This window comes from Hyalella azteca, unplaced genomic scaffold (assembly GCF_000764305.2).
Source record: "Hyalella azteca isolate HAZT.00-mixed unplaced genomic scaffold, Hazt_2.0.2 contig2218, whole genome shotgun sequence".
Lineage (NCBI taxonomy): Eukaryota > Metazoa > Arthropoda > Malacostraca > Amphipoda > Hyalellidae > Hyalella > Hyalella azteca.
The window spans coordinates 182583-209778 of record NW_025932501.1 but is presented as its reverse complement, the minus strand read 5'-3'; the positions used below and the strand labels follow the sequence as shown (position 1 = coordinate 209778).

The following is a 27196-nucleotide window of genomic DNA, read 5'->3' as shown; positions in this document are numbered from 1 at the left end:
ATTTTTTTTTTACTGTTGGCAGCTAGGGATACTGAATGTTTTGGAACGGCTACATGAAACTTATCTTGTACATTTCAACCACAGTTTAACCTGCGTCAGAAAGAGCAATGTTGCCGGAGCTGTCTTGTAGCGCTCCGCTGGTGATGAAATAGTTTTGCATCAGTTATTGATCTGATACTTTCAAAAAGATTTCTCACACCATATTTACCAATAACTTTGTACATGCTACTGTCTAGTTCATAAGTTACTTGATAGGCCAATGAGAAATTCTTATTATAAATAAGCGCGTTGTCGCAAAAGATCTTGGTATCGAACTTAGGACGTAAATTTAAATAACAAAATAAACGTATTTATAACAAAATAATAATTATTCATGGCCAAAACGACGACTATTCATTGCCAATTTAGCCCGTCAAAACCATCATAGACTGTGTTGGCCTAACCATCTTGGGCTAGAATTGCATTCAAAAATTTTTGCCCGCGAGAGACGAATCGCTTCTGAGCGATTAAAGTGAAGAGCCATCATTTACGGCGCAAGTCACAGCTTTGCTTTCTCCGTACGTGTCATGCGTGTGGCTGTGAAGAACGAACCGTAGGGTCACTTGATTGCTTTCATCCGTACATGAGTAATTCTTGGAGCCAGCGAGACGGTCATTATCAGTAATTTAGCTCCGGTAAATATAAAGAAGCCGGACTGAGGACATAGCCTTTGTTTGGTGCGTTCGACTTCTTCCTCGTAAGAAAGTTGGCCTTGATGGTGTGAGTTGATGTAAATTTAATTTCTCTTCGTCGACCGATGTGTGCTGTATAATAGAATCGCGGTTGTGATGACATGCCAAACACATCATCTAAACCACCGGAATTTCGCACCCAAACAAATTTCTGTCGGGATAGACTTCATTTGACCGAAAGGAATTTGACGTAAAAATTCTCAGAATCTGGATATTTACCCAATGATTCTGTTGCTCAAAGCTTTCATGCATATCATGAGATTTTAATATTGTTGTTACATACGAGTTAAATAACATCCGTAGCCTTGTGTAGATATGTTTCGATTCGGCGGAAGCGATGTTTAAGAATTAAAAAACAACAAATAAATTTTGCTTCATAACGGAAAATCTCAAGTTAACGGACAGGAATATAGTTCAAGAGCCTGTTCTCATTAAACGAACTATTCCCAATGTGAATTGGATTTTAAATGAGATTATATTTATTTCTATATTCTCCAAGAAAGGCTTTTGAGATGACGCTTGATAAATATCGATTTAAAAATAAAACACATCCTATTATAATCGATGCATTATCGAATGCGACTCCGCTATCACTGTTATCAACTCAACAGAACTCAACTGGGGCGCTACGTTAACCGTGCGCAACTGGCATAGGCTTATGGGAGCCGTGTTCCGCTAGGCTCCTCCAGACGAGGCTTAATAATTCTCATCCAGGCCAGAGTCGTGACTCTGAAGTGGCTCCGACACGCCCTGCGCAGCGGACGGGTCTTGTACGGTCGTGTTCAGTAAGTGTAGTGGCTGGGGCGCGGTGCTTTCCAGTTCTTACAGATCCTAGCACGTCGGTCTGTCCCTAAAGCTGAACGCAAGCGTATCAGAAAATAATGTTCTTTTAGCGGAAGAGTAATATTGATGTAAACGAAAAATCATCCAGTTTTCAAGTTTATAAGATGTTACATTGAATGTAATTGCAATTATTGAATTGCCAGAGTCATTTCACGTAACGCAGAAAACTGCTCAGTGTCGGACTCATGTAACCGTTGGTTGCAAGAAATGAGGCCAGGGCACGCAAGATTTAACAGGCGTAGGCAGAGAGCAGCTGCTTAGCTGTCACGATATCGGAACGTGTCCTGACATTACAGTGCCACGACTTCAATGTGTTTGTAACGGTAATTGAAACGAACACCGGCTGTTTCTAGAGTGTGTATGTGCCTGATGCCCGATATTAGCTGCTGCATGAATGTGAGGTGAATTGGTATCCTGAAGCAAGACCAAGACGTCAGGAGTCACTCTTATCCATACTGTCGCTAAGGTCAATGAATTAAATTCAAATATTTTTAGAGAAGGAATCGAACTTGATTATGTCGCGTGGTAGGAAAATTATTTCATGATAACTTGAAGCACAATTTTACATAAATAGTGTGCGTGATTTTCAATTCTACTCGCTCGAGCTTAGTATTTTTGACTTGCATTGAGGCAGCAGATAAAAGGCATCTTATGAAGAGCTTATGGCCGCATATACCGGCCATAATGGACCTCATCATCGATAATAATTATACACGCTGAGGGCATCGAGAAAAACCAGGGTCTTGAGTAATTCGAGCCCCGAGATAACCGTTCGCGATTTTCTTTGACGGCTTAAAAACTTGACAGGCGTCTCAAGATTTGACGTAGCAAGAAGCACGAGAAGATCCACGCTGTCGTAATAAGACGAGGAAAAACTCAAACAAAATCAATTATTATTCGTTTGAGGTAATGTAATGATGGAGTCAGTAGAGAAAGTTTCATAGTAAATTTATTTTTGACATATATTGAGAGCGTATACATTCATTGCATATTCCATTCAGGATATTTCTTGGTGATTGAAGCGCAGCATCATCCTACCACACATCATCTGTAAGAAACCTAAGTTTACTGTTTTGTTCAAGCTTTTATTTTGTTCCTTCTCTCAGTAATTTATTCTAATCGATTTCATTATCAGTGTCTTAATGAAAAACAATGGATCAATGTAAACTTCCGCGTTCCAGCTTGTACTCTTAAGTTTTCTTAACATTTCTAATAAAATATTGCACCACAATACCATAACCGTCACCAGAATACGCAAGTCGTATTCGCGATTTTCGTAGCGGTCATGAGTTCTAACATTTTTATCTTAAATACGTTGACATTTAATGAAGCCAGCTTATGGGCAACTAAAAAAGAAGGTTAATTCAACAGTTTTGTTGGCAATGAATAAATCCAAGAAAAAAATTCGAGACCGATAACCATAAATTCTGACGACAGGTCATCGGCAGTATAGCGAAACTGTAGCAAGAGCACGGAATGTTGGGGGATCGTGCGGTTTGCTAAGACGGGCATCTTTTACTGTCCGGTAATTACGTGTCTCTGCGTCGGGTCGTACGTCGAGCACATGCAAGACATCTTACATGAGTGGGTTTTATTGAATCAGTCGTGCATTATCTGTTCGGTAAACCCACGATAGGTACTGACATAGTATTATTTATTGATAACTTCAAGCACATTCTGAAATATTTTGTTCAATTGTTTTAGTTTTGTCATTGCATCATTCTTAGAATCGTAGCTCTCTTGAAAATTTCTCATGTTCCACGACATTTTCAAATATTTGAATGCGCGTAATCGAATAAAACGCATAAATTTACGTCAACTGTATTTTTTGGGAAAATCATTCCGGGATAAACGTTAGTTAAAAGTAACTTTTTATGAATAAAATTTAAAATTCTTATTCGCACCGTCGCTCATGGCCGTTTAATATACTGATGAAAAAAATATTTTCATCAGTACAATACTGATGAAAAAACTTCATAATATTGAAAAATGTGTGATAATTTCTTTCTCGCAATCCCAATATACTAATTTTACCGGCTTTTTACAACAGCCCTACCTCAAAATCTAACGGTAGTTTACTGGTGAATAAAAAAATTCCCGCGTGTTAGTTAATAGCGCAATTCCAGATTGTCATTTCTAGGGTGCAGACGTGTAAGGAGGCCGCTTGTGCTAGCATAGCTGAGGGTCGAGCGGCAATAGCTCGCGCCATAGGAAATGTCTCAGTAATGAAGGGAAGTGGACGCTTAGGTGGCAATTTTCTGAGGCTTGCACAGGCAAAACTTTTCAAGGGCTCTTTTTGCTTGCTCCAACTGTGTGAGCTCTAAATAAAATTGATCATAATTTAGTCATATCTTGGTCCATAATTTCATGCGTGCGGAGTGAGCAAATAATATATATCCGTTTGCTAAAAATTATTGACCGACTGATCGTACGTATACGATCTTCAATTAATTTTTAAAAATTAAGAGGAATACTATCATGGAGCAAAAAACAACAGATAAAAATGAAAGTTTTCTCGATTGATTCCAGTTCCTCCCACTAAGCTATGCTTCACGAGTAATCCCCACAATTAAGGACAGTCGAGGATGAAGAGAACGACGAAATCTTGTACTTCGTAAAAATTGTCATTGAACTTTTTGTTGGTGATCCAAGTACTTGATGTTGTTCAGGATTTCCGCTGCACGTAATTCCTAATCAGCTTTCGAATAGACATTAAAGACAATACGTTTAGCTTTCCCCCAAGACAATATTTTCATGGAGGGAAGGTTTTGATGCGAATTGTCCAGCTATAAAATTATTGCGCAAACTGAAAAGTAAGAAAACCTTTTCTTAACTAAGCGAAATGCCAAGTTGGCGTTAGAAAGTCTGGTGACGAGTGGTTACATTCATCGCGGACGGTTTATCGCTTACCACAGAATGGCCACTGTTCGGCCAGTGATAATCCGCTTACAATTTTACATGGAAGCGATACTAAGCACGGTATATGAAGTAGCGGCAACGCCAGTCACAGTACGGCTTCAGATGGAGCTAGAATTGCTCGATGCATCCATTACCGTCCATCAATGATGATCGCGCGCCGCATAAGTACTGGCATCGAGTCCGTTATTCGATATTGCAGCGCTGTAAATCTCCTTGGAAACAAAGCTGCGTCCGCGACGAACATCTCTGCCAGCGCGAGTGTATATAGGGTAGGAAGAAAATCTTATTGACAGACAGCGTTGATTGCGACAAGAGAAGGGATGACCATTGCTCTTGTTCCAGATTTCTCCAGCAGATATTAGTTTGAAAGCTAAAAAACTTTCTACCGGAGCATAAAATTGAATTTGGAAAAGTTATTTGTTACTATCAATTAATGTTATTTATATTTCAGACTTGTAAATGAATCCAAATGCTCCAAACAACAAGAAACAAAGAGAAATAACGGAACATCGTTCAAAATCTTTGGTTATAGCAAGATATTTGCCAAATTATATGTGTGTTGCTTCAAATGCATCAAGCCTTATATTTTATGGACTATTCGCTAAGCTGCAGAGAACTATAATTTGGGGGCTGCTTTGTCGCTAGCTTGCAACGCATCATTGACTCTTTAAGTGTTCGCAAATATCATAAAAAACTGCACCGGCGTCTTGGTCGATCCTTCAATCGACGAGAAAACTTTTTGTTTTGACAGACAGGCGTCAAAATCCAGAGATATCGCTTGAAACTATTATGAATTAACGTAAGCCAGTTTAGTGTTGTCGAACTTTGCATTTTCTATCAAGCAGTAACTCGAAATTTCTTTCCATATAATAAGAACAATATATTAATAAAGGATATAGCATTAATAATTTGAAGGCACAGCAGCAGGACAGTTTTGTGGACAGTTTTTTGGTCACATGTGAAGAACCCACGTCTTATTAGTACAAGTTAAACTAAAATTTATTGACATATATTGTACAACCTTAAGAAACTAGTATTGAAGAAGATCTTAACCTTTGGAATAAAGTTGTTCCTCAATGCCTTTATTATAAACATGATGAGAATAATTTTCACGTCTAAAGTATTATTACGAATAAAACAGTATAATTAGTCGGTGAAAAGTACATAGAGTGTTCGAACTTTGCTAATTCACTTATCCGTCGTTCGGTATGGATTGAATGAAATAATAATCAAAGACTAGACTGTGAACTACAAAAGGCTGTTGTTGCTTAACGAGGCAGACTGCATCAAATGGGATAAATTAGTTGTATTCCTGAGCTCAGTGAGAGCATCCTTAAATCTACGAAGTTGTTCGTTCACCGAAGTGAAAGATGCGCGACAATATTTGCAAGCTTTCAGGGAGGCTTGTGGTTACGAGTGATTGATGTTTACTATTGCATTTGAAGAGAATTTCGTGCCTAGGCTGCACCATGCAGTCGTCAAGCATGGAAGCTGCCCAGCGCTCCTATCATAACGGTCCGGCGGTTTGTTCTTCAGGCTTTCATTGCAATTCAGGACCTTCCTTAATTTTTATTTGCTTCGAAATTTTACTCACCGATTTATTTGTTTCGAAAATTTGCTCTTCGATTGACGCGCATAAAAAATTTATTTCTGCCACCAATTCGCAATCGATGATTTGAAGATTGAAAAAACTATAATCTCTATCCAAAATCAGAGCTCAAATAAAGTTTTTACAAGTGTGAATTAAATTCCCATCCATCTTCTCATATCAGTTGAAATAATAATAATTGTAGAAAACTGGCGTTTGGGTGAAAGTACACACTTCCGAAATGCCATTAGTCGTAACACTTTTATTGTAAAGAATTGACTTTGGAAAAAATGTGCATCAAAGTTGATAGTGTTCATTGCAAAGAAAAAAAACTAAACCATGAAGATAAACATTGATTAAAGGGTATTCATATTACAATAATAAAACCGGGACTGCGCGGAGCACTCACCTCCTAAGGACACCGCCCAGCAGCGACGCGTTGAGGCACTCAGGAGGCGCGAGACGACGCTGTACCTCCGCCACGGTCACTTTGTACTTGGACGTCGAGGACAGCAGCGACAGGCGACCCGGCACCGAACAGAAGACGTCGTTGCCGCTCGGCATCGCGTTCAGCCCCATGCCTTTCTCGCTCTTCAGGCCTGGCCATCGAATGCGTGAGTTATTCAGGTGCTATAAAATCAGTGAGTAGAGGATAAAGAAATTAAGTTAACTAGTCGCGTTCAGCCCCATGCCTTTCTCGCTCTTCAGGCCTGGCCATCGAATGCGTGGGTTATTCAGGTGCTCTAAATCAATGAGTGAAGGATAAAGGAATTACGTTAACTAGATATCAGACCTGGTCAAAAATGATTGGGGGTTCGATGGATGAGTAGAAGTACTGATGATTTTGTTCACAGCATAAGCCTACAATTGGAATGCATTGAAATAATGATGAGAAAATAAAGTATAATTGATTATTTTTGCGAGTTCTAACGGCCTGTTAGCAATATCATTAAAGAGTATTGATAGATCTACAGGAGTTCAAGCTATCGACAACAGTAGTCATAGATGGATGAAATAAATACTTTTTTTAATAATCACTCATTTCGTCATCATAGTTCTTAGAAATAGAAGCTAAAGTCACTTCTTAGGTTAGAAATGGAAGATTCATGGCAATGTAAGTACAATATTGTATCGAAGTCGTTTGAATTAGTCAGATTTGAACCGGAAGTAACATTATACATCGATATATGCTAGAGAGTCAAGATCATGCCTAATGAACCCGATAATACGTATTATCATTATGCTGCAAAACTAATTTCAAGATATTTTAGACTTCAAATGGCTTCAGCCTCCTTACGATGTTCACAACGTGGAAAATCTCCAAAATCGACAATTTGTAACTTCAAAGCTATTGACGGCACAATGATGGCAATGTAGTTAAATAATTTATATTATATAGGAACGCACCAGGAATCAGAATGCCGGCTTAAGACAGAGCAATGTTCGTCAAAGCTCTTATGAACTGAACGCATAAATCGTTATCACCATTTGCTTTAAATGAGTTTAGCAGGGAAAATTATTACTCAATCTCATGTGAATACATTGGCCCGATGATATCAATTTTTCGATAAACGATTGTATATTAACTCAATAACGAACTATATAAGACAATTTTCGGTAAACCGAATTTCTAGAGATGTCCGGTTGAACACGGAAGAAAGCAGAATAATAACTGCAGCAGCTTTGGCCCAGCATGTTTCCTTCGTATCACTGATAATATCAATCGACTGCATATGCAGCTCTTGAGATAAAAGATAACACTGACTATGTCTTGCATTCTTAAAAGCTACGCACATATTGTGGTCATTGCCTTCATTTACAGTTGCACGTGAGAAATAATGAACAGTTTTGCATTGTTTTGTGATTGATTAGATGCATCTAGTGGATATGAGTAACCTCTCTAGTATTGCGCGAGAAATTTTAGATTCTGATTATTTTGTGTCACTTGATCTCTTTGTATACTTGCAACAAATTCTTGATCTGTAAAATACCTGAAAAAGAAATTGCCAGATAATTTTACCGACAGTAGAGTCTCTTAAATGGAAATATGCTTTGAATCTACTATTGATTTAGCCCAATTGTTTTAGAGCTACGGCCGCAGGAGCATTTTAAACTATAGTGGGCATTAGATAAAGTTGATTAAATTGGTTGTAAACGATCACCCGCCCTAGCCGAGATTACATTGGAGATAGCAGGCCTTTCAAGCGATTAATACATTGTATCCTCACAAGCCAAATCAATTTGTTGAGCCAGTCAAGTGGAAGGCCAAAACTGTATCAGAAAATTTGGCTTCCTGGAATTTCATGTTCGATCACTCGGCGCTGTCACCGCAGAGAGCGACCATGAAAGGCTGCTGTATATAAGAACAGGCCTCACCCAAACTAATAACGAAAAGCCATCTGTGTTTCTGATCTCTTATTTGCCTGAACGATTAGCATTTTTAAAGGGTTATACAAGCTCCAGGACTAAAATTAAATTTTTGAGTTAAAAAACTTAAATACCTGTCGCAAAAATCAATCTTATAATGAAAATAATAATTTTATATCGACAGTGAAATTAAATCTGTGTTATATCTGTGAAAATAAATTCATTTGATTTGGTTCCTTCATTTTATGGGTTTTTAAAATGGTAGTTAGAGATTACATGGATTCGGTCAAGTTGTAAAAAAGTCAACGCTTTGCCCAATTAATGATTTTTCGCCCCCATAGCTGCGCTTTCACGCACCCGTTGCTGTCGATAGAAAATAGACTTTGATTTTCTCCGACGGTTCTGTAGGAGACATAAAATTATCAGTTTAACGACGTGGCTCCTTGTAAGGAAGTTGCGCGCTATCGCAGACTGCCGTCACAATAGACTCGTCGTTTAAATGGGACCATGACAAGTCTCGCATTTAAAGATCATCGATTGAACCGGTCCATCTTTATGATAAAGCACCCTATATCTGTGGAGCCAACTGTGGAGGCTCAATTCAGTCTCAAAGGCGGCTAGCATGCCGGAAAAATCAAATGACAGTATAAACAGTCAATACATTTCAGAACTTATTATTTGCAGTAACTAGGCGGCGTCTAAAGGTCGACTTGTCTAGAGCATCACCTGAGGTGCGTAGCAACGAAGTGATTTGATATGAGGATAAATCTCTAAGCGACTGAGGTTCATTTCAAGCGCACAAGTGGCAGCCCCACATTATTATATCAACTAAAATTATAAAAAAGTTCACGTGTATGTAGATGATGATTTCATGTTTAGTAATTTTCTTCGCAAATCGTTTAACAATTCTGAAAGATTTTGGTGGAAGTACCTGAGATGGCAAGCCCAGTTTACGTATAGAAACTACTGTTATGAAGGGATTTTGCACACAATTAAAACTCAACATTGCTCAAAACTATTAGAAAGAATTACTTCTATTTGAAGTCAGCGCACATCGGCAAGTCACGGACAAGTAATTTATCTGAATTGCAACTCAACACGAACAATTTTAATTGAAAAAATAGAATTTCACAAGTTGAATTTTCCCAATTGTCTTTCTCAATAAATTTCTAAATGGCATAAATTGTAAAAATCGAGATATATAATCTAGTAATATCGTCGAGAATCAGCAAGTGTATGAAATAAAATAGAAAACTAGCGAGCAAAAGTCGGTGTTCTCGGTGGCCTGAAACGTTCGAGCGATCTGCTTCCCTTTAATTAAAATCTCAAAAATGTGAACCACTCAAGCAATGTGGAGGAGAGAGGCGGCCTACTTGCCAGGATATGGGGGGGCATAATCGGGTGGGAGATCAGCATCAGAGTTGGCACGCTAATCAGAATAATATTACTGGCTTTAATTAATCAGGTTTTTGCTTGGAAAATTATAACGAATCACAGTGTTTCTACAGTTGAAGGTTTTTTTAGTGGAAAAGAGGCCCATGTCGTTAGATTTTCTTTATAACTTTTAATAAGCCGTATGTAAAAATCTTGTTCTACTCGTGTGTAATACTATCGACCATAACAAATAGCATGCCATGAATGTTATTTAATAAAATTATTGACTACATATCTAGAAAGTTGTTTAATTACTACCGGCAATGAAGTTCGCAGCTTTACCAAAATTACTTAAGTTTCGAACATCAATTTGCAAATCAAGAACTTTACTTGAATCCCACAGCAATTATCTAAAAAATTTCTTGGATATTTCTCATTCAAATTTAATTCGATGAGAATGTATATTCGACGAAGAAAATCAACAAAAAGTAAAAGAAAAATTAACAATATGAACTCACCAAAACTGTCGTGCTTAAAAATGTCTCCGGTAAAGGTGCCTTCGGATTCAACAATGCCCTGTAGAAAAAAAAAACATAATTAAAACAGAACAGGAACTTCAAAAATTTTCTCACACTTATGAAGGTGATCTGTCATATTAAAAAATATATATATATGTCATGGCACTCGCATTGATTTCTTGGAATTGATCGAGCCGCTGGAAAAATACAGTCCGTTATCGTCGGAGGACCTTAGTCGGCCTTGAAAGTCTATTATTAGAATAGGCATAAGTTATTGTACGGAGTTACCAATAGTAATTCATTCTATATGTTCTCAAACTGTCACTAGTTAAAATATGTGGCGCTATTCAGTTACTGGTCATAGATGCGGAGGAGTACTCCCAACTATTTTGTAGCTCTCGATCAACTCTTGAACAATAGAAGCGATCGCAAAAGAGAAGTCGAGCTACGCAAGAAAGTGTTTTGTGTTCATAAATATAACTCATGCTTGCTGACAAAAGAAAGCCGTATTGAATTTGTCGAGCAGTTCATGACTTCAAGAGTAAGCGGAATAATAAGATGAGGTGCCTCTAAAGAACATGTGAGCCTAATTGCAGGATAACCTTTAAGGGGCTCCTCAAAGGAGTCGAGGCTCTACACCTGCGTCTTGTAGGATCAGTCTTGTAGGATCAGGGCTGTTGGTTCAGTCGCCCTCGTGAGCCAAAATCGTATTGAAGGAATTAAGACGCTAGTTCCGATATAAAGAAATTTGATCGAATGCGTATGTGTACGATGCTGTTTTGTTATGTTCGCCAAGAATTAACAATATTTATAAACGGACTAAGCCGAAGCCGATGAAAAAAATATTTAGAGCACCAATAGTGAAGTTTCATTTAAGTTGAAATTTTTCGCATTATTTACTGATAAAAGACGGAAAAATAAAGAGTTTTACGAAAAGTTCATAGCTCATGAAATAATAAGGGGTTGAAAATCTGAACCAATTTACTGCTTGTTCGTAATTACTGTTTTTTGAGCGTTGCTAAGGAAAACATTGTTGATGGAGCTCGTCGCGAACTTTGGTAAGCACCATCCTTCGCAATGATTCGAAACATGGAGCTGACAATTCAGTTGTGCACCGAATAACTGAAGAACTGTCGCAACTTGATGTTGGAATTCAAGTTTTCCTTAAACATTTGATATTCGCCGATGTCATGTGATATTTAAATAACAAGTAGCTAGCTTATTGGAAAATGAATGTTTCGATGAGCTCGTTTTACTATAGATTTTTCTTTATCTTGCTGGGAAATATGCAGTTTCAGCTCCTTGTATGCGTTCGACACTACTATAAGGCGACAAAAATCAAGGTTTTACTTTGGCAGGTTAGATTGTTTCAGTGTCAAAAATCGACGAATTTGTATACAATAGCTGGAATGGATTCAAGTTGAAGAGAAGCCTACACTAAAGTATGATACGAGGTTTGTAAAACAGAAATTAAATCTTGTTTGCAGTTAAAAATGAAAGTAATTAATAATAATACGATGGATAAAAATAGTGAAAAAGTTACATGCAAATAAATTGAACTGATTTAATACAAATCAGTTCAGTATTATGAAATATTGAAAAAATTGAATAAATTGATTAACATATTCAGTGACATTGTTTTACCACCAATATAATGCGAATTTATGTTCTTAGCACGTATAACTTGGCCATTTGATTTCTTATGATCATGAGTAAATAACCGTTGAGTGACTAGAATTGAAAAAGTTTAGTTCATGTTAAAAAAAAAACAAAGAATATAAAGAAAGTAAAAATTTAAATTATGTTCAAATGATGGTGATTTTTTTTTGTTTTAACAGTCAAGTTATAAGTGGATAATTTTCATTAAGACTTAACATTAATTAATACCCGATTTGAGTTACCAATAACCGACCAAAATGGATTAGTGATTAAAAAAGATAAACGATTTAATTTTTGCACGGCTTAAGATAAATGCAAGAAAAAGCAATTATTCTGACCGCAAGCACAGCATCCCACGATCTTGCCGACTCCACTCGGCGATATCCTCTGGTAGCTCCCATTATGTTTCCACCACCACCACCACCACCATCACCTCCACCACCTCCACCAGTCCCAACACCAGTCTGCTCTTCCACAGTTTGGCGTCTAGGATCTATAGGCTGGATGAGAAGAGTAGGTAGGGTGGGTGTTAGTTAACAGAGATTGAAGGGCATGGCGGTGGTTAGTTAATCCCTGGAAAATAAATAATGAGGTTGGGATCAGTAGTCCTGTGTACTATAGGTTAATGATATCAAGTGTCGTAGGTAAATGAATATAAATAATGAGTTGGGATCAGTAGTCCTGTGTACTATAGGTTAATGATATCAAGTGTCGTAGGTAAATGAATATAAATAATGAGTTGAGATCGATGGTCCTCTAGGTTAATGATATTAAGGGTTGTATGTAAATAACCGATAAGATAGATTGTTGAAAAAGAGGTTAGCCATGCAACAATTAATAGAGAGTACTGCTGTGTCCAGTGAGATGCTCATTTTCACCACTTGTCCCTGAACAACACATATATAAAATTGTTAAAGGTCGCCGTGATTTTCATCTTTGGTTAAAACTAAATGTTGGAAATGTTAGATTGAAAAAACAGGCAGCTAGAGTATAGAACTTTTATTGTGTTCATCTCTTATTTTGATGTAAAAAAATCGAGTTTCCAAAACATATACTACCATAAATTGAAGCTAAGCAACTTTTTCGATGCTATGTATGGATATTGTAAAGATGAAAAAATACGATAAATTAATCTAGGAAGATGTAATTCGACAAAAAACACCATAAAGCACCATCATGGAATCAATAGGAGTTCACATTCGTTGCATCAACAATAAGCAATTAATCTCTAATCCACTGTATACTTACTTCTTGGAAGAGCTTCTGTAACTTACCAATAATATACCAATAATTATATTAATTAATAACAGAGAATTTAGGATTAATTGCAAAAAAATCGTTTATTTTATGATCTGAATGGTTGAATCTCAACTGCCGAACACTTTCAATCGAATAGTGTGATAACATAATAGAAAAAAAGTTTCTAAATCTCTGTAGTAAGGGTTTGGGGTCGCAAAAGATTAAAATGCGATAAATTAATTACTGTAGAAGCAGTATGATCGCAAACAGGGAAAAACTCGCATAAAATTTGGTGAAATCCTCTCGCTTACAAATTTCCTTCAGAGATGCGAGCAGCACGAGGGTGCGAAAACGGGCCCTTATTTGTAGATAGCCGTTGGTAATTCAGAACCGTAATGTCAACCGCAGCAAGTCTACAAGAAATAACTCAAAGCTCAAGACAGCAAGACATGAATGTATTTGTTGCACCTCCACTAAAATTGAATATCTCGCAGAGGAAGAGCATGACGGGCCAAGATTTCTCTGGCACGCGATATATTTGCAATGTGGTAAGCGATGTGTGTTGGTCACACAAGGCGGGCTGGGGCTAGCAGAGTCCGGCAAGCGGCAGCAAGCGTGACACCAGCTGCGAGTGTGAGGGATCATTTTTACGCGAAATTAGTACTTTGATAACACATAACATATATTTCAGCGTTTTCTGTTCTGAACCTCAAGAAAAAAAGAAGCCGGAATCCGAACTACCTAAAATTAAAATTCAAATGCTGAGTGATCTCAAGTTGGTATGATCTCAAGTTTGAAGTTGATTGGTCAATTGCGATGGAAAAAATTTTTTTATTAGGTTTTTATTTATTCAATGACATTGGTTTTCTAGTTATTGGGCTAGCATTGCATGGTTGGAATAGTTAATAGTTTCAAACCAATTAAATTGAGGTTTTTGTTTGGCATGTAAAATTATTATGAATTATTGCACTCGAGTAACGTCAGCCTATGTTTCTAACTCAATTGGATAAGCAGGTTACATATTTCTGTTAACCGGGCATTTTATTTAAGACATTTCATTCAGTTTTTAGGGCTTCATTTAGGGACTGTTAGGTGACCTGCAGTGAAGCATGGCGTAGGTGGTATGATGATGCTAGCCCTGCTATAAGGAGACAATACTGGTTAGCTCCAGCGAACCATACAGCGCGTCTCCGGCATGTCAGAACAAACATAGTTTTACCGGCCAAGAGACGCCTCGCTGCCCTACGACAACTCCATGTTAAAGCTGAGCACACCAACGAGTCATAAAATATCTGGACTTGAGGCCATGCACGTTAGGGTGCTAAAACGGACCATCCTCCAAAATGCAGGAATGAGAAAATAATTTGAGTACTGCAGTCCTTCGGTTGGAGAACAAACAGAGTTTGCGAACAACTCGTTCTCTTGCTCGTGGTTTTTTTTTTCTGCGATTACAGATTGTCGGGTGTTGATTGGACCTGCAAATACATTTAGTCAGCACAGTACATGGAATTGGTCCCTCGTGGCTATTATGTTTTTCTGGTGTCTAGTGCGCTGTGCTCGTGCCAAACCTATCAGATTTATTGTAAACCCCTGAAATAAGTGCGTTTTACTAGGTATTGTGACTTACTCTTATTTTTTTAACATCTGTTTCTACATTATTCCCCCTCCTCCAGCCCCGGACCCGCCGGGCTTGTCCCAGCGGGCCAAGGGCACAAATCCTTCACGGCCTTTACAACCTTCACCCTCATCACTTCATCCACGTTCATCATCTTCCAAACCACCTCATCAACCATCAACGCAACCAGTCCCCTCGAAACCACAGACCTGCATGATTCAACTTCAAGAAAATAGACCCTAGACTGCCAAGTGACCGACCTGCCATATCCCAAACAACCTTTGGAGACCTCAACGCCCCATTAATAAGACTCAAGGACACTGCGACCGGATTCTACGCTGTTTCTGATGACACCTACGCCATTGACAAATTATTGACCTCAAAAAACTACAGAAAGTAAAATAAAAATTCAGTAAAATCAATCTGCAACTCACTATCACCCTAGACCTCCGATCCAAAGGAACTATATTTGTTTTAAACAACTAGACAAAGACATAGGGAGGAAGACACCAACAGAAATAAAAGACGAAATCACACGACTGCACAACTGAATTCATATGCAAGACATAATCAAAATCAAGGACTACACCCATGTTATAAAAATTATCACAAGTGATACTACCATAGGACAACACATTCTCAACGACGGCTTTTGCATGTTCAATACTAGAATCACACCCACGATTCCCCCTTCACTCCCTCATAGAAATCAATTATAGCCCTGACGAGTTCTCCCTCATCCCCCACTCAGCCCAAACCTAACCCATAAACCCAGACAACCAAATTATGCGCAAGAAGAGATCTTTATCTCCTACTGTCTTCTATTTCGTCTTCCTCTGTCTAGCCACTCTGTGCCACCTCTTGTTTTTTCATCACTTACCTTGTGGCCCCGCACCACCACCACATGGAAATGATTTAAGTTGCCCGAAAGTATGGGACGACGGCGTAAATTAAAAGATCGAGTTAGAACCTAAATGCTTTAGTTTACCACAAAATTAACCGCTGGAATTTCCCCATCCCTCGTTAAATTGATGGCACCGTTAGAGATATTTGTTCTCTAACCAATGAATGACTCAATGCAAATATTGTTATTCACGAGGGTTTACTTGCAGGACCAGGCGTTTTATTTTTACATGCGAATAAAAATACAACGCTTTTCCTTGTGCTTTTTTGTGCTTTTTCCTTGTAAAGCCGGTTTTTTCTTTTCACAATCTAATTTCTTTCTGATGAAACGTCTTTCAACTCAACATCTTAAATGAAATTTTTAGTGGACTGTCACTAAGAAAGGTGAAAGTCGATCTGGTGATTCATATCAAAACTCGTGGCAAGCTTTCATATTTAATAAGAAATAGTTTTAGTTAAGATGATACAGGGCAAGTTAGTCGTAAAAATTGAAAAGAAACTTTAGCGCCCCACTGAATAAATAAAAGTGGGAATAAAATGAAACAAAACGAGTAACATTATTAATAATACTGTTTTCAAAGTATGCAATATACAACGTTTTCAAAGAATTTAATGAATAAAGTATTCAAATTATTTAATTAATAATATTTCCATACTATTAAATAAATATTGAATGTGATTAAGTGACGGAGCGTGAGCTTATGCTTGGCTGCACTGGGAACGAAATATTCGGTGCAATTATACTGGCAATGCCACGGTGGTCCACTTAGCCGTTGAGAACCGCAATTCTTATCAGCGAGTTCCACTGATTCATCGATGCTACATGCATGCTTTGCACATTAATTGCTTTCCAACGCGATGAAAAGATTGATGTTCCATCATCGACTGCATCTTGACGACTCCAACAAAGTGGTATGTCTGTATTTGCATTGCAAGTTTGACTACAGAAATTGTCTACATGAGATGAATGAGATAAGATCATATTCGACACTTAATAAATAGCTTTGAGGCCTGCGCAAATAACAAATTGTTGTACATTTAATAGTACGAGATAGTTAATGAAAAATTTGTGTCAACGCGGCTATTGCTTGAGGCATAATTCACTGTAATCATCAACACAAAAGCCTTAAAGACTGACGGTAGTTAATTAAATGACTGTTGAACTAAAGCTGGCCACGGAAATTCGTCTGCGCATCAGCTGGGCCCATACTTTCAAAAAGAGTTAAGAGATCGTAAGTTCATTAGCCAATCATTGATGGCCTTTCAAGCAAAATCCACCAATCATAGACAAGAAAATAGATCGTAAGTACTTACGTTTACTTAGCGAATTTGGAAAGTATGGTCCCAGGCAGGCTGGAAAGAGCTAGGGCAGGCGGGAGTTTTGGGTAGGCGCTTACAAGCTGGAGACAAATGGGATCTCGTTCAGCGGTGGGTGTGCGGCTAAACAAGGCAAGCTCGGTTAAATAAAAGCTCTCGAGTTGAGAGCGCCACAGACAAATGACTCGAGTCATGGGTGGTCCGAGACGCTCCTGAGAACTCAAACCAACCATAAAATTGTACAAGGAGTCATCTCGGATGCAAAGAAGCAACAGAGGACTTCAGTCACGATTTGTCGACGGTAATTTGAATTTGGCAATATGATAAATGTTGGCTTGCTGGAGATGCGCGAGTTGAATAGGTTAAGCTTCGGTGCAATGAAGCCCGTACTTAGTAATGTATGAGTATAGGTGTCGACGAACCGGTGAGCAATTCAAGACTACAATTGGGCTCGTGAGACGCGAAGAGTTCAACTCCACGTGGAGCCAACAAGCAAGAGAATGTTTCCTACACGAACGACCATCGGACTTAGCCACCTTGTTCGTAGAATCGCTTATGCAGTGTGGCTTATCGAATGGAATCTTCTTGAAATTGTCGAGAAAACACTCGGTTTAAATAGATCCGACTGAGCCCTATTTATGATATTTTTAAAATTGAACTCTATTGTCAACCATATCTGAAATTCTGAATTTCTTGCACGATGTTTGCACAATGCATAAAATTGAAAATATTCAATAAGATACAGAATAGAAGACTGCCACGTCAGCGACTCTTACATCAGAACTGACATTTGTTAGGAGGGAACGCACGTAAAGTTAAGAAGGAGGCCAGCAAAAGTTCAATAGAGTACACGGGACTTAAGTACTTACGTTTACTTAGCGAATTTGGAAAGTATGGTCCCAGGCAGGCTGGAAAGAGCTAGGGCAGGCGGGAGTTTTGGGTAGGCGCTTACAAGCTGGAGACAAATGGGATCTCGTTCAGCGGTGGGTGTGCGGCTAAACAAGGCAAGCTCGGTTAAATAAAAGCTCTCGAGTTGAGAGCGCCACAGACAAATGACTCGAGTCATGGGTGGTCCGAGACGCTCCTGAGAACTCAAACCAACCATAAAATTGTACAAGGAGTCATCTCGGATGCAAAGAAGCAACAGAGGACTTCAGTCACGATTTGTCGACGGTAATTTGAATTTGGCAATATGATAAATGTTGGCTTGCTGGAGATGCGCGAGTTGAATAGGTTAAGCTTCGGTGCAATGAAGCCCGTACTTAGTAATGTATGAGTATAGGTGTCGACGAACCGGTGAGCAATTCAAGACTACAATTGGGCTCGTGAGACGCGAAGAGTTCAACTCCACGTGGAGCCAACAAGCAAGAGAATGTTTCCTACACGAACGACCATCGGACTTAGCCACCTTGTTCGTAGAATCGCTTATGCAGTGTGGCTTATCGAATGGAATCTTCTTGAAATTGTCGAGAAAACACTCGGTTTAAATAGATCCGACTGAGCCCTATTTATGATATTTTTAAAATTGAACTCTATTGTCAACCATATCTGAAATTCTGAATTTCTTGCACGATGTTTGCACAATGCATAAAATTGAAAATATTCAATAAGATACAGAATAGAAGACTGCCACGTCAGCGACTCTTACATCAGAACTGACATTTGTTAGGAGGGAATGCACGTAAACTTAAGGAGGCCAGCAAAAGTTCAATAGAGTACACGGGACGACAGCAGCTCGGCCGCCCGGCACGTGACGGGTCAGAAGGCCTCAAACTCTTCGTGCGCGCCTCCAACGCTCCCCTCGAATAACGTCTTTTTTTATGTCTTAAACACGGAAACGAATAATGATTGTCTCATAATTAAATAAATTATTCGAGAATGGTGCATTTAAAGTTTTGTGTGGTTGCGAAAAACACGTGATTTTATATTCACATGAAGTTTCATTTTGCATTTTGTTTCACAGAATTGCAGGTGTTTTTCTCGTTCGGAAAATCTTTACCATCAAATTTGCTTATAAATTTTTTTTCAAAGTTACACAAGTTGGTCAAACAAACAATTTGACTTAGCTTTGATCCCAAATCGTGGACTTGAATAAAGCTTACGAGGACTTTATAACAAATAATATGCATGCGAAACTTAGTGACAGGTGGCACCAGAAAACTCGCGGCAGCCGAATATTCATATTTGCACGGTTGGTGGTATAAGAGAGGAAAAAATCCGGGTAATGATCAATTCATACGCGCATTATTAGCGTAAGACGATCCGTGCGCACATGCATGACACGATGGTGTCTAATACGCTTGCTGGTAATTATTTAAACTTCATTCTTAGATTTAGGTAAACTTTTCGATATTCCAAAATTAGGGAGCAAAAGTCACAATACAAACGTATTTCACGCTGGAGAATTGCAAGCTAACTCACAGTTACGTAACTAGAGCCCGAACATGGTTTGTGCAAGAGCCTATTTACAGCCACCGACACCGGACAGCACAAATTAGTTGAAGAGCGGCGATTGCCTCCATGACCCTCCATAAAACGACTGTTCCCTCGTAGCAGTAAATTTTGCAAGGAAACTTTTCGATATTCCAAAATTAGGGAGCAAAAGTCACAATACAAACATATTTCACGCTGGAGAATTGCAAGCTAATTCACAGTTACGTAACTAGAGCCCGAACATGGTTTGTGCAAGAGCCTATTTACAGCCACCGACACCGGACAGCACAAATTAGTAGAAGAGCGGCGATTGCCTCCATGACCCTCCATAAAACGACTGTTCCCTCATAGCAGTAAATTTTGCAAGGAAAAGTGCGCCAATTCCAAGGCTGAAAGTTGCTGGTTGCGCCATACGGGCCATTGGTGAGCAGACCTTCGCTGTTGTCAGCCTGAAGAGTTGTAAAATATTGGCACCATTAAACCATTGTGCTGAAATTTGAGGACAACATTTCATGAAATACCTGAGGGAAACAAAATTTGTTCAAACATGAGAAAAACAATAGTTCAATACTGCAACCGAATAAACGAGTATCAACTGAAAAAGTCCTTAACTGGTTCATAGCAATTATGCATACATTGTGAGAATAAATTGTTTTTAAACATTTTGAAAACATAGCTCAGAATAAATATCCATTCATAATAAATTAAATGGAATTTGAGACGGGACGGATGGTTAATTTGAGGGGAAGACCAAAAATCGCCGTTGTGTCCTTTGAGGCGCCATTGCGGTGAACAGGAGCGCATGGAACAATTCAGGATGCCATTATTTTTGGCGGGACTAGCGACTTTCTCTTTCTATACTGTATGAGTGCAGTGAGCGCGTGTAGCAAAGCAATTAATTACAACGCTCAACCGACGTTCACAGAATGACCAGGCGCAAGTGTTATGCACATCACTAGAAAAAAATTGTAGTAAATCACAGCTTTCCAAAGGCAAGATGAGCTGCACCTCCTATTTCATACTTTAAATCGAATTGACATCAAAACTTGAAAAGTGGTGGCTTCGAAAGCAATAAACGACTGAATATATACAGACTTGATTTAAAAGCACAGTAGTATGACATTGGGATAAACTCTAGACCGTAAGATACATAAAAAAATAATATCGATGTCTGAGGCACAAGATAAGATTGATTTGAGCCATTGAACGATTCAAGATATTTACATTTTTCCAATTAATGTCACATCGAAAAGCAGATTTAAATTATTAATAGATATTCTGAAGGAGCATATGACGAAAACTTTTTGCATATCTTGACCAAGATTTCGCATTTAAGCTGACGGGGCGCAGCTTTGCGTGACTTTCTCGTCCTGTGGAGGCCTTGCACTCGCAAAATGAGGGAGCGTCTGACCACCGCAACGGTAATGAATAAATGATCGCAGACCAGGGCCAGTCATTGCACTAACTATTTCATTTCCGGCAGACGACCTGCTGTAAGTGGCTTCTGTATTGCAACACGAGTTCGAATGCACGTGGCCGACCGATTGCATGAAGGATAATTATATACAAAAGTGAAGAACATGAGAAGGAAACGAAAGTTCTCACTTTCAAGAGAATTTTGGCTGGATTACGACGCGCGCGGCGACACCGCAGCAATAGGTTACTTTACGCAACCGAGTTGCCGATCGAACGCCACCAGGTCGCTATGATATCGACATCAGTCCAGGATAATTTTTATCAAATAGATCGAGGTGAAGAATGAAAATTCAATCAATGGATACCGCTAAAAGTCATTGCCCTAAATTTCTAAAATCATCACTCAAGCTGCGGGCGTGGTTACAATGGACTGTGGTTGTCAAGGTGATCGGTCTTTCAGAGGGAAAACTCTATGTGAACAAGAAGCGAGGAAAAATAATTGCGAAGTTATGAAATCTAAAATTTCAAAAATTTATTATCAGATAATTCAATTACGTAACGATTTTAGATACAATAGAAAAAATCTATTCATATCAAATGACGAAAGCTATAAGGAGGAAAATTAAGTTTCGAGGACTCGCAAAAAATCGTATACCTCGTGATTCACGGGTCAGTTAAACCGGAGAGAAAACAAATTAAGAATATTAAGATGCCCGTTCACTACGCTCTCATTGAGGTTGGAATTTAGTTCTACACAAGTTCAAGATAATAAAATAGATACTGCATCCAAATAAAGGAGGCGGTATTCGAGAAGCGTATGTAGCGCATCAGCGCATTATGCACGGCTAATTTAACATAAAAGCAAAGGCTGATTATGCGGCGATGTTTGACGACTCAAGCTTCAGCTGNCACGGCTAATTTAACATAAAAGCAAAGGCTGATTATGCGGCGATGTTTGACGACTCAAGCTTCAGCTGGATGATAAACTGCCAGACGGGGAATGTGATCCAGCTCCTAATTTATACTATACAGCACCCATCTTGTACTAAGTACTCTGTATATAATGTACAGCGCTCGGACTGTACAGGGAATGTTCTATACTACACATCACCGTACCTGTGCCAGTAGTGTTCTGAACTATACATCGCCTTGTCTTACATGAAGTGTTCTAGCTATAGCATAACTGTAGAGGGCTTGTTGTAAATTTTATTTGACTGCTGTAATATAAGGCTTCTATTAAATATATAGGTATTGTAAATTTGTATTTAATTAGAATTTGTATTGTAGGAATGTTTTAGAGAAAGTTAGAATCGAGAATAGAGATTGCGGATTAGGAACGAGTAGTATGAAAGTTGACTTCAATATGGCAACAAGGGTCTAGTGAGACGTCATGCTGAAACTTGATAGTGTCGAGTCACAGATATCTCGATAAGTCCACTAGAGTGAATTGTTCCTTGTGCAATGTTTTACTGTAATTTGTGCAATAAAGTGTTTTAATACTACGGTGCTTCATTAAGTACCGAACCTCTGGGCTGCCACTATACCCACGACATAACAATTAATTAATAGTCGTCCACACTGGAAACACTATGCGCGTTGCGATGCTGCCAGCCAACATAAACAAATGCTAATCATTGAACCTGGACCAGATTTTGAACGGTGTCAGTAAATGATTGAAGATTCCTTCCCGTGATGCCCATATAATGCAATGGAATGTCGATTATTGCAATTCGCCTTGGCCTCAATATATGAGCTCTATTGGAGTTACGGCTATTTCTAGGATGACCATGTATGTATAAAAGAAAGGCTTCAAATTATGGATTGTAACTGCTAAATATTCGTAAACATCATTAAGCTAAAATGTTAACATTGAAAAAAACACGGCAGTTATAGATGAACTAAGCTGCGTAAGATCAGAGATTATACACATCCTTTCATTTATTATCAAATTTTTAGCCGTGTGACAGCCATCACAAGCAAGGGTTACAAATTTCTTGAAGCTTAACAAGCAATCGCCATCTGGCATTCACGCCATGGGCTTGTGTTTAATATTAAAGTATTTATTATTCATTAATAAAGAAAGATTTATCTCGCAATTTCTATGTACTAGTCTAGCCATTCTTTTCATTTGAATTTGGAGCGAAAACTAAGAATGGACTGTCATACGAAAAATTGTCTGACGAGTGTGGGTTGGAGATTAAGATGGACGGCAAGCCTAATCCAAGCATGAGCGCGAGATTACGACAAAGAACCATCGTAATGCACGCATAAGCATGAGATTAATAGAGACAACCATAGTAATCCACGCATACGCGTTAGATTAAGATTAAGACAAAAAACCATCGTAATGCACGCATAAGCATGAGATTAAGATAAACAACTACCGTAATCCACGCATGAGCGTGATATTAAGGCAAACAACCATCGTAATCTACGCATGAGCGTGAGATTAAGACAAACAACCATCGTAATCCACGCATGATCGTGCATCTAAGTTCTTCGCCATGAGTGTCCTGTGGTGAGGACGATAAAGCATATGGCCAGTACTCGCCTCATCATGGGTATCGTATGGCGACATGGAAACATGTTGGATACAATGACCGCCATCATAATTATCTCAGGCAAAAGTCACGCTATGGAGATTACGATCGACGGCAAGCATAATCCAAGCATGAGCGTGAGATTAAGACAAACAACCATCGTAATGCACGCATAAGCGTGAGATTAAGATAACAACCATCGTAATGCACGCATAAGCGTGAGATTAAGATAACAACCATCGTAATGCACGCATAAGCGTGAGATTAAGATAACAACTATCGTAATCCACGCATAAGCGTGAGATTAAGAGAAACAACCATAGTAATCCACGCATACCTGTTAGATTAAAACAAACAACCATAGTAATCCACGCATACGCGTTAGATTAAAACAAACATCCATCGTAATCCACGCATAATCGTGCATCTAAGTTCTCTGCCATGAGTGTCATGTTTATGGTGAGGACGATAAAGCATAAGGCCCGTACTCGCCTCATCATGGGTATCGTATGGCGACATGGAAACATGTTGGATACAATGACCGCCATCATAATTATCTCAGGCAAAAGTCACGCTAATACATAATATGACTGCAAAAATTCCCTAATAGCATGAGCTTTTTAACAGATTTGATCAAACAATGACTTGCAAGTTTGTCGCGGCCGCCGCACAATGCGCTATGAAAAAACTCTCGCTAGATTGGACCGGCGACAGAAAAGACGCGTGTATAGCCATGAAAATTGCAGTACGTTTTCTTGAAGATAAAATTTGCTGGAAATTTAATGTCAAGAAAAATTTTTTAATGCTCTAATAGTTGCACTAGAAGAAAATTTGTTTGACAAAATCATATATGACCAAAGATATTAAGATATTATTATATATTGCCTGAAATTATTGGTTTGCCAACCGCACCTTGTATTCTTAAAAATCACGAAAATTATTCATTCTTTCTTGATGAAATAAAAATCGGCTCAGCTGATAAAATAATGCCCCGTTTCACTCTTATCTCGTAGAATCCGGAGACATGAAATGACAAGTGAAAATAGTCGAGTTGCGATTAAAAAGATAAGCGAGTGCCGCGACGCATCGAACGAATGATTCAGATCAAGCACTTCTGATGTTTCCAAATTAACTAACAACTAATAACGAGGCTTGTCATAAAATCAAGATAAAGATAAATCAGAAGCCTTAATCTACTTTTATCTGGCATACTTCTGTGCCTAGCATGCGTGACCAAATAATTTTCTATGGTAAATGTCTAAATGAACAAATTTCAACGTCTAGCTTTTCAGAACAGATAAATCCGAAAAGAATTTTGGAAGAAAATTTGAATATATTTTAGACCTTTATCGGAATTTAGCATTCACAATGAAGTGATTGCAATTCGATATCAACTGGGCTTGGAAACTCAACAATTTGTACGGGATATAGAAATTTTAGAAGCATTTGAACTAAAAACGTGAAAACGATGAGCAAGACGAGTATCACTTCAACCTACTGATATTTTTTAAGAGATCAACTCTATTGCGGTCATTGCCAGCGTAAGACAGACCGAAGACAGGTTACAGAGTGTAGGGAGTTCCCGAGATGTAATTAGCTCATCGTTCCAAGAAGACTACGGCCGCAGCGCATACGTTTCAGTCTTCCATTTCCGAAGCAGGGCTACACGTGAAATTCCAGGCATTACTTACAGACATTCCTGGCAGATGGAGTGAGGCTGGCATGCTCTTCTTTACGAAGAAAACTTCATTAATTTCAGGGGAAAGCTGCTGTGCTCTTGATGAACGCAATATGACAAAACTGCATCAAGACTAGAAAAATACTCACGAATTATGTTTGAAATTTGCAAGCGGTAATTGTTAAGTTTTGTATCTTTAACAATTTTTTGGTTAATAATGTGACAGACGTGAAAAAACTAAAATTTTAATTTTGATCAATACAGTTTAAAACAAAGGCTATAACCGATATAAAAATATTCGCATTTGCACTGTCTCATGTATATAATGAAGCATGCCAGCGAACTGGAATAACTTTAAGATTCTTTAACCCGAGATGAGACGATGAAGGAAGAACAGAGCGAACGCAGGCTTACGCTTACTTTCTTGGGAACGAGGAGAAGCACGGCACCTATACGCTACATTATTGCACATGGCAACACGTTTTCGATTTGTACGTATTATATGGCATTTATTATGCGTATCATGTACTAAGGACGTGCAATGTACGTGTGCATGACTATCAGTCTATCATAAAAGTATGATGTTTTTTATCTGATGCATCGATTCTCGCCATCGTGATTGAATTGAGCAGCTTGTATGCTTTGGAAACGAACTAATAAAAAACGGGTGAACGAGAGTATATTCAATAAAATATTTCAGAGTGGAAAAATATTGTAGGATAGTTATTTTAATGGCAGATGAAAATCTTGACACGACTCCAACTGGAATAACGGCAATAGAAAAATAATGGCAACATACGTGCTGGTGTGATAGTTGCAGGCAGAGAAAAAAAAAACAATAAAAAACAGGTATGAGGAGTCGGGTCTAGTTTTACTATTCCCCAAGCTACAGTCACTAGAACGTCAGTGCACTGCATATAAGGAAACAAAATAACTAAGTCGGTAATCGAAAATCTCGTTCGAGTGACTCGGTGGAAGTGTAATAACACGGCCAGGTAGCACGAAAATTCATCACAAGAGATGTGAGTGTACGAAGCAAGCCAATCAAAAGCAATAACAATTGTGATGAAATAACTTATAAATTAGACTTAAATCGATATTTTTTTCGGGTTGCATCATCTTCGAGCAGAGGGATTGAACATCGAAATAATAATTATCTATCTCTCATTGATGTGCTACATAACAAAATACATTCATTCGTAAGAAATTATATTTCTACCCAACTGAATAAGATGGGACCTGAAAATTGTCGTTATTATGATGTTGCAACGCAGAGAGTCGGCCTTTTTTGTGCGATGGCAAACCTAACCTCATAAAGATTGCCTTAGCGTGTGTGAAAATTTCGTTTTTTATGCATTTCTCCAAAAAAAATCAAATTGCCCGTCGAAAGTATTACAAATGTAAGTCCAACGTAGCACGAAGCCATGAGTCGAGCACTTCTTCGTCTAGGACGTAGTTGGCAAGTGGGTGAATTACGCTATGTAAGTTGGGTCTTACTTTTTTTTCAAGACAAAGAATTTTTGCTTTAAAATGTCATATATCAACAATTTGAACAGTCGTATTGTTAACAATTAAGCTAGTAAGTGTCCACATACACATAGCCTAATTGCACCATGCATGCAGCGAAATAAAATTATGCACCTATTTATATACCTTGAAACTCATCATGATGAGTCTCATGGCAGGAACGCAACTTCTCTCATCGAAAAGAAGTGTGACTAAATTCAGACAAGTAACGTGGAAATGAACGAAATTTGTTGTAAGGGTGGAGAGAGGAGGAGTAAAATATTTTCACTAAAGACTATTTACAGGAACTTGCACCATGAAATGATAATGTAACGAAAACGAGGTCGAAGAAATGAAGCCACCGAGGTCAGTTTATGAATTTGTTAACGGCGGCCTTCGGAGCGCGCGCAAGACGGCACAAGTCGAACATGTATAAAGCGACAGCAAGCCGCGCGAAATGGACTCATTTGCACTAGCTTTACCATAATGACCGCGTTAAGAACACGAGTCTTGAAAGAAGACGCGGTTTGCTTAGCTTTTAAACGTTGCA

General features: G+C 38.5%; 1 protein-coding gene across 2 annotated transcripts in view; it reads right to left on the bottom strand.

Annotated features, from left to right (window-relative positions):
- Positions 1-27196, bottom strand: part of LOC108676776 (transcription factor AP-2-epsilon) — an 83854-nt gene that overhangs the window by 24923 nt on the left and 31735 nt on the right. The window contains exons 5-7 of one of the 2 annotated variants that reach the window (XM_018164912.2): positions 12338-12499; positions 10341-10398; positions 6491-6680 (exon numbers count right to left, since the gene is read on the bottom strand). In XM_018164912.2, coding sequence (XP_018020401.1) covers positions 6491-6680; positions 10341-10398; positions 12338-12499 — 410 coding nt within the window. The remainder of the gene's footprint in view (positions 1-6490; positions 6681-10340; positions 10399-12337; positions 12500-27196) is intronic. The other variant, XM_018164913.2, reaches the window with a different exon arrangement.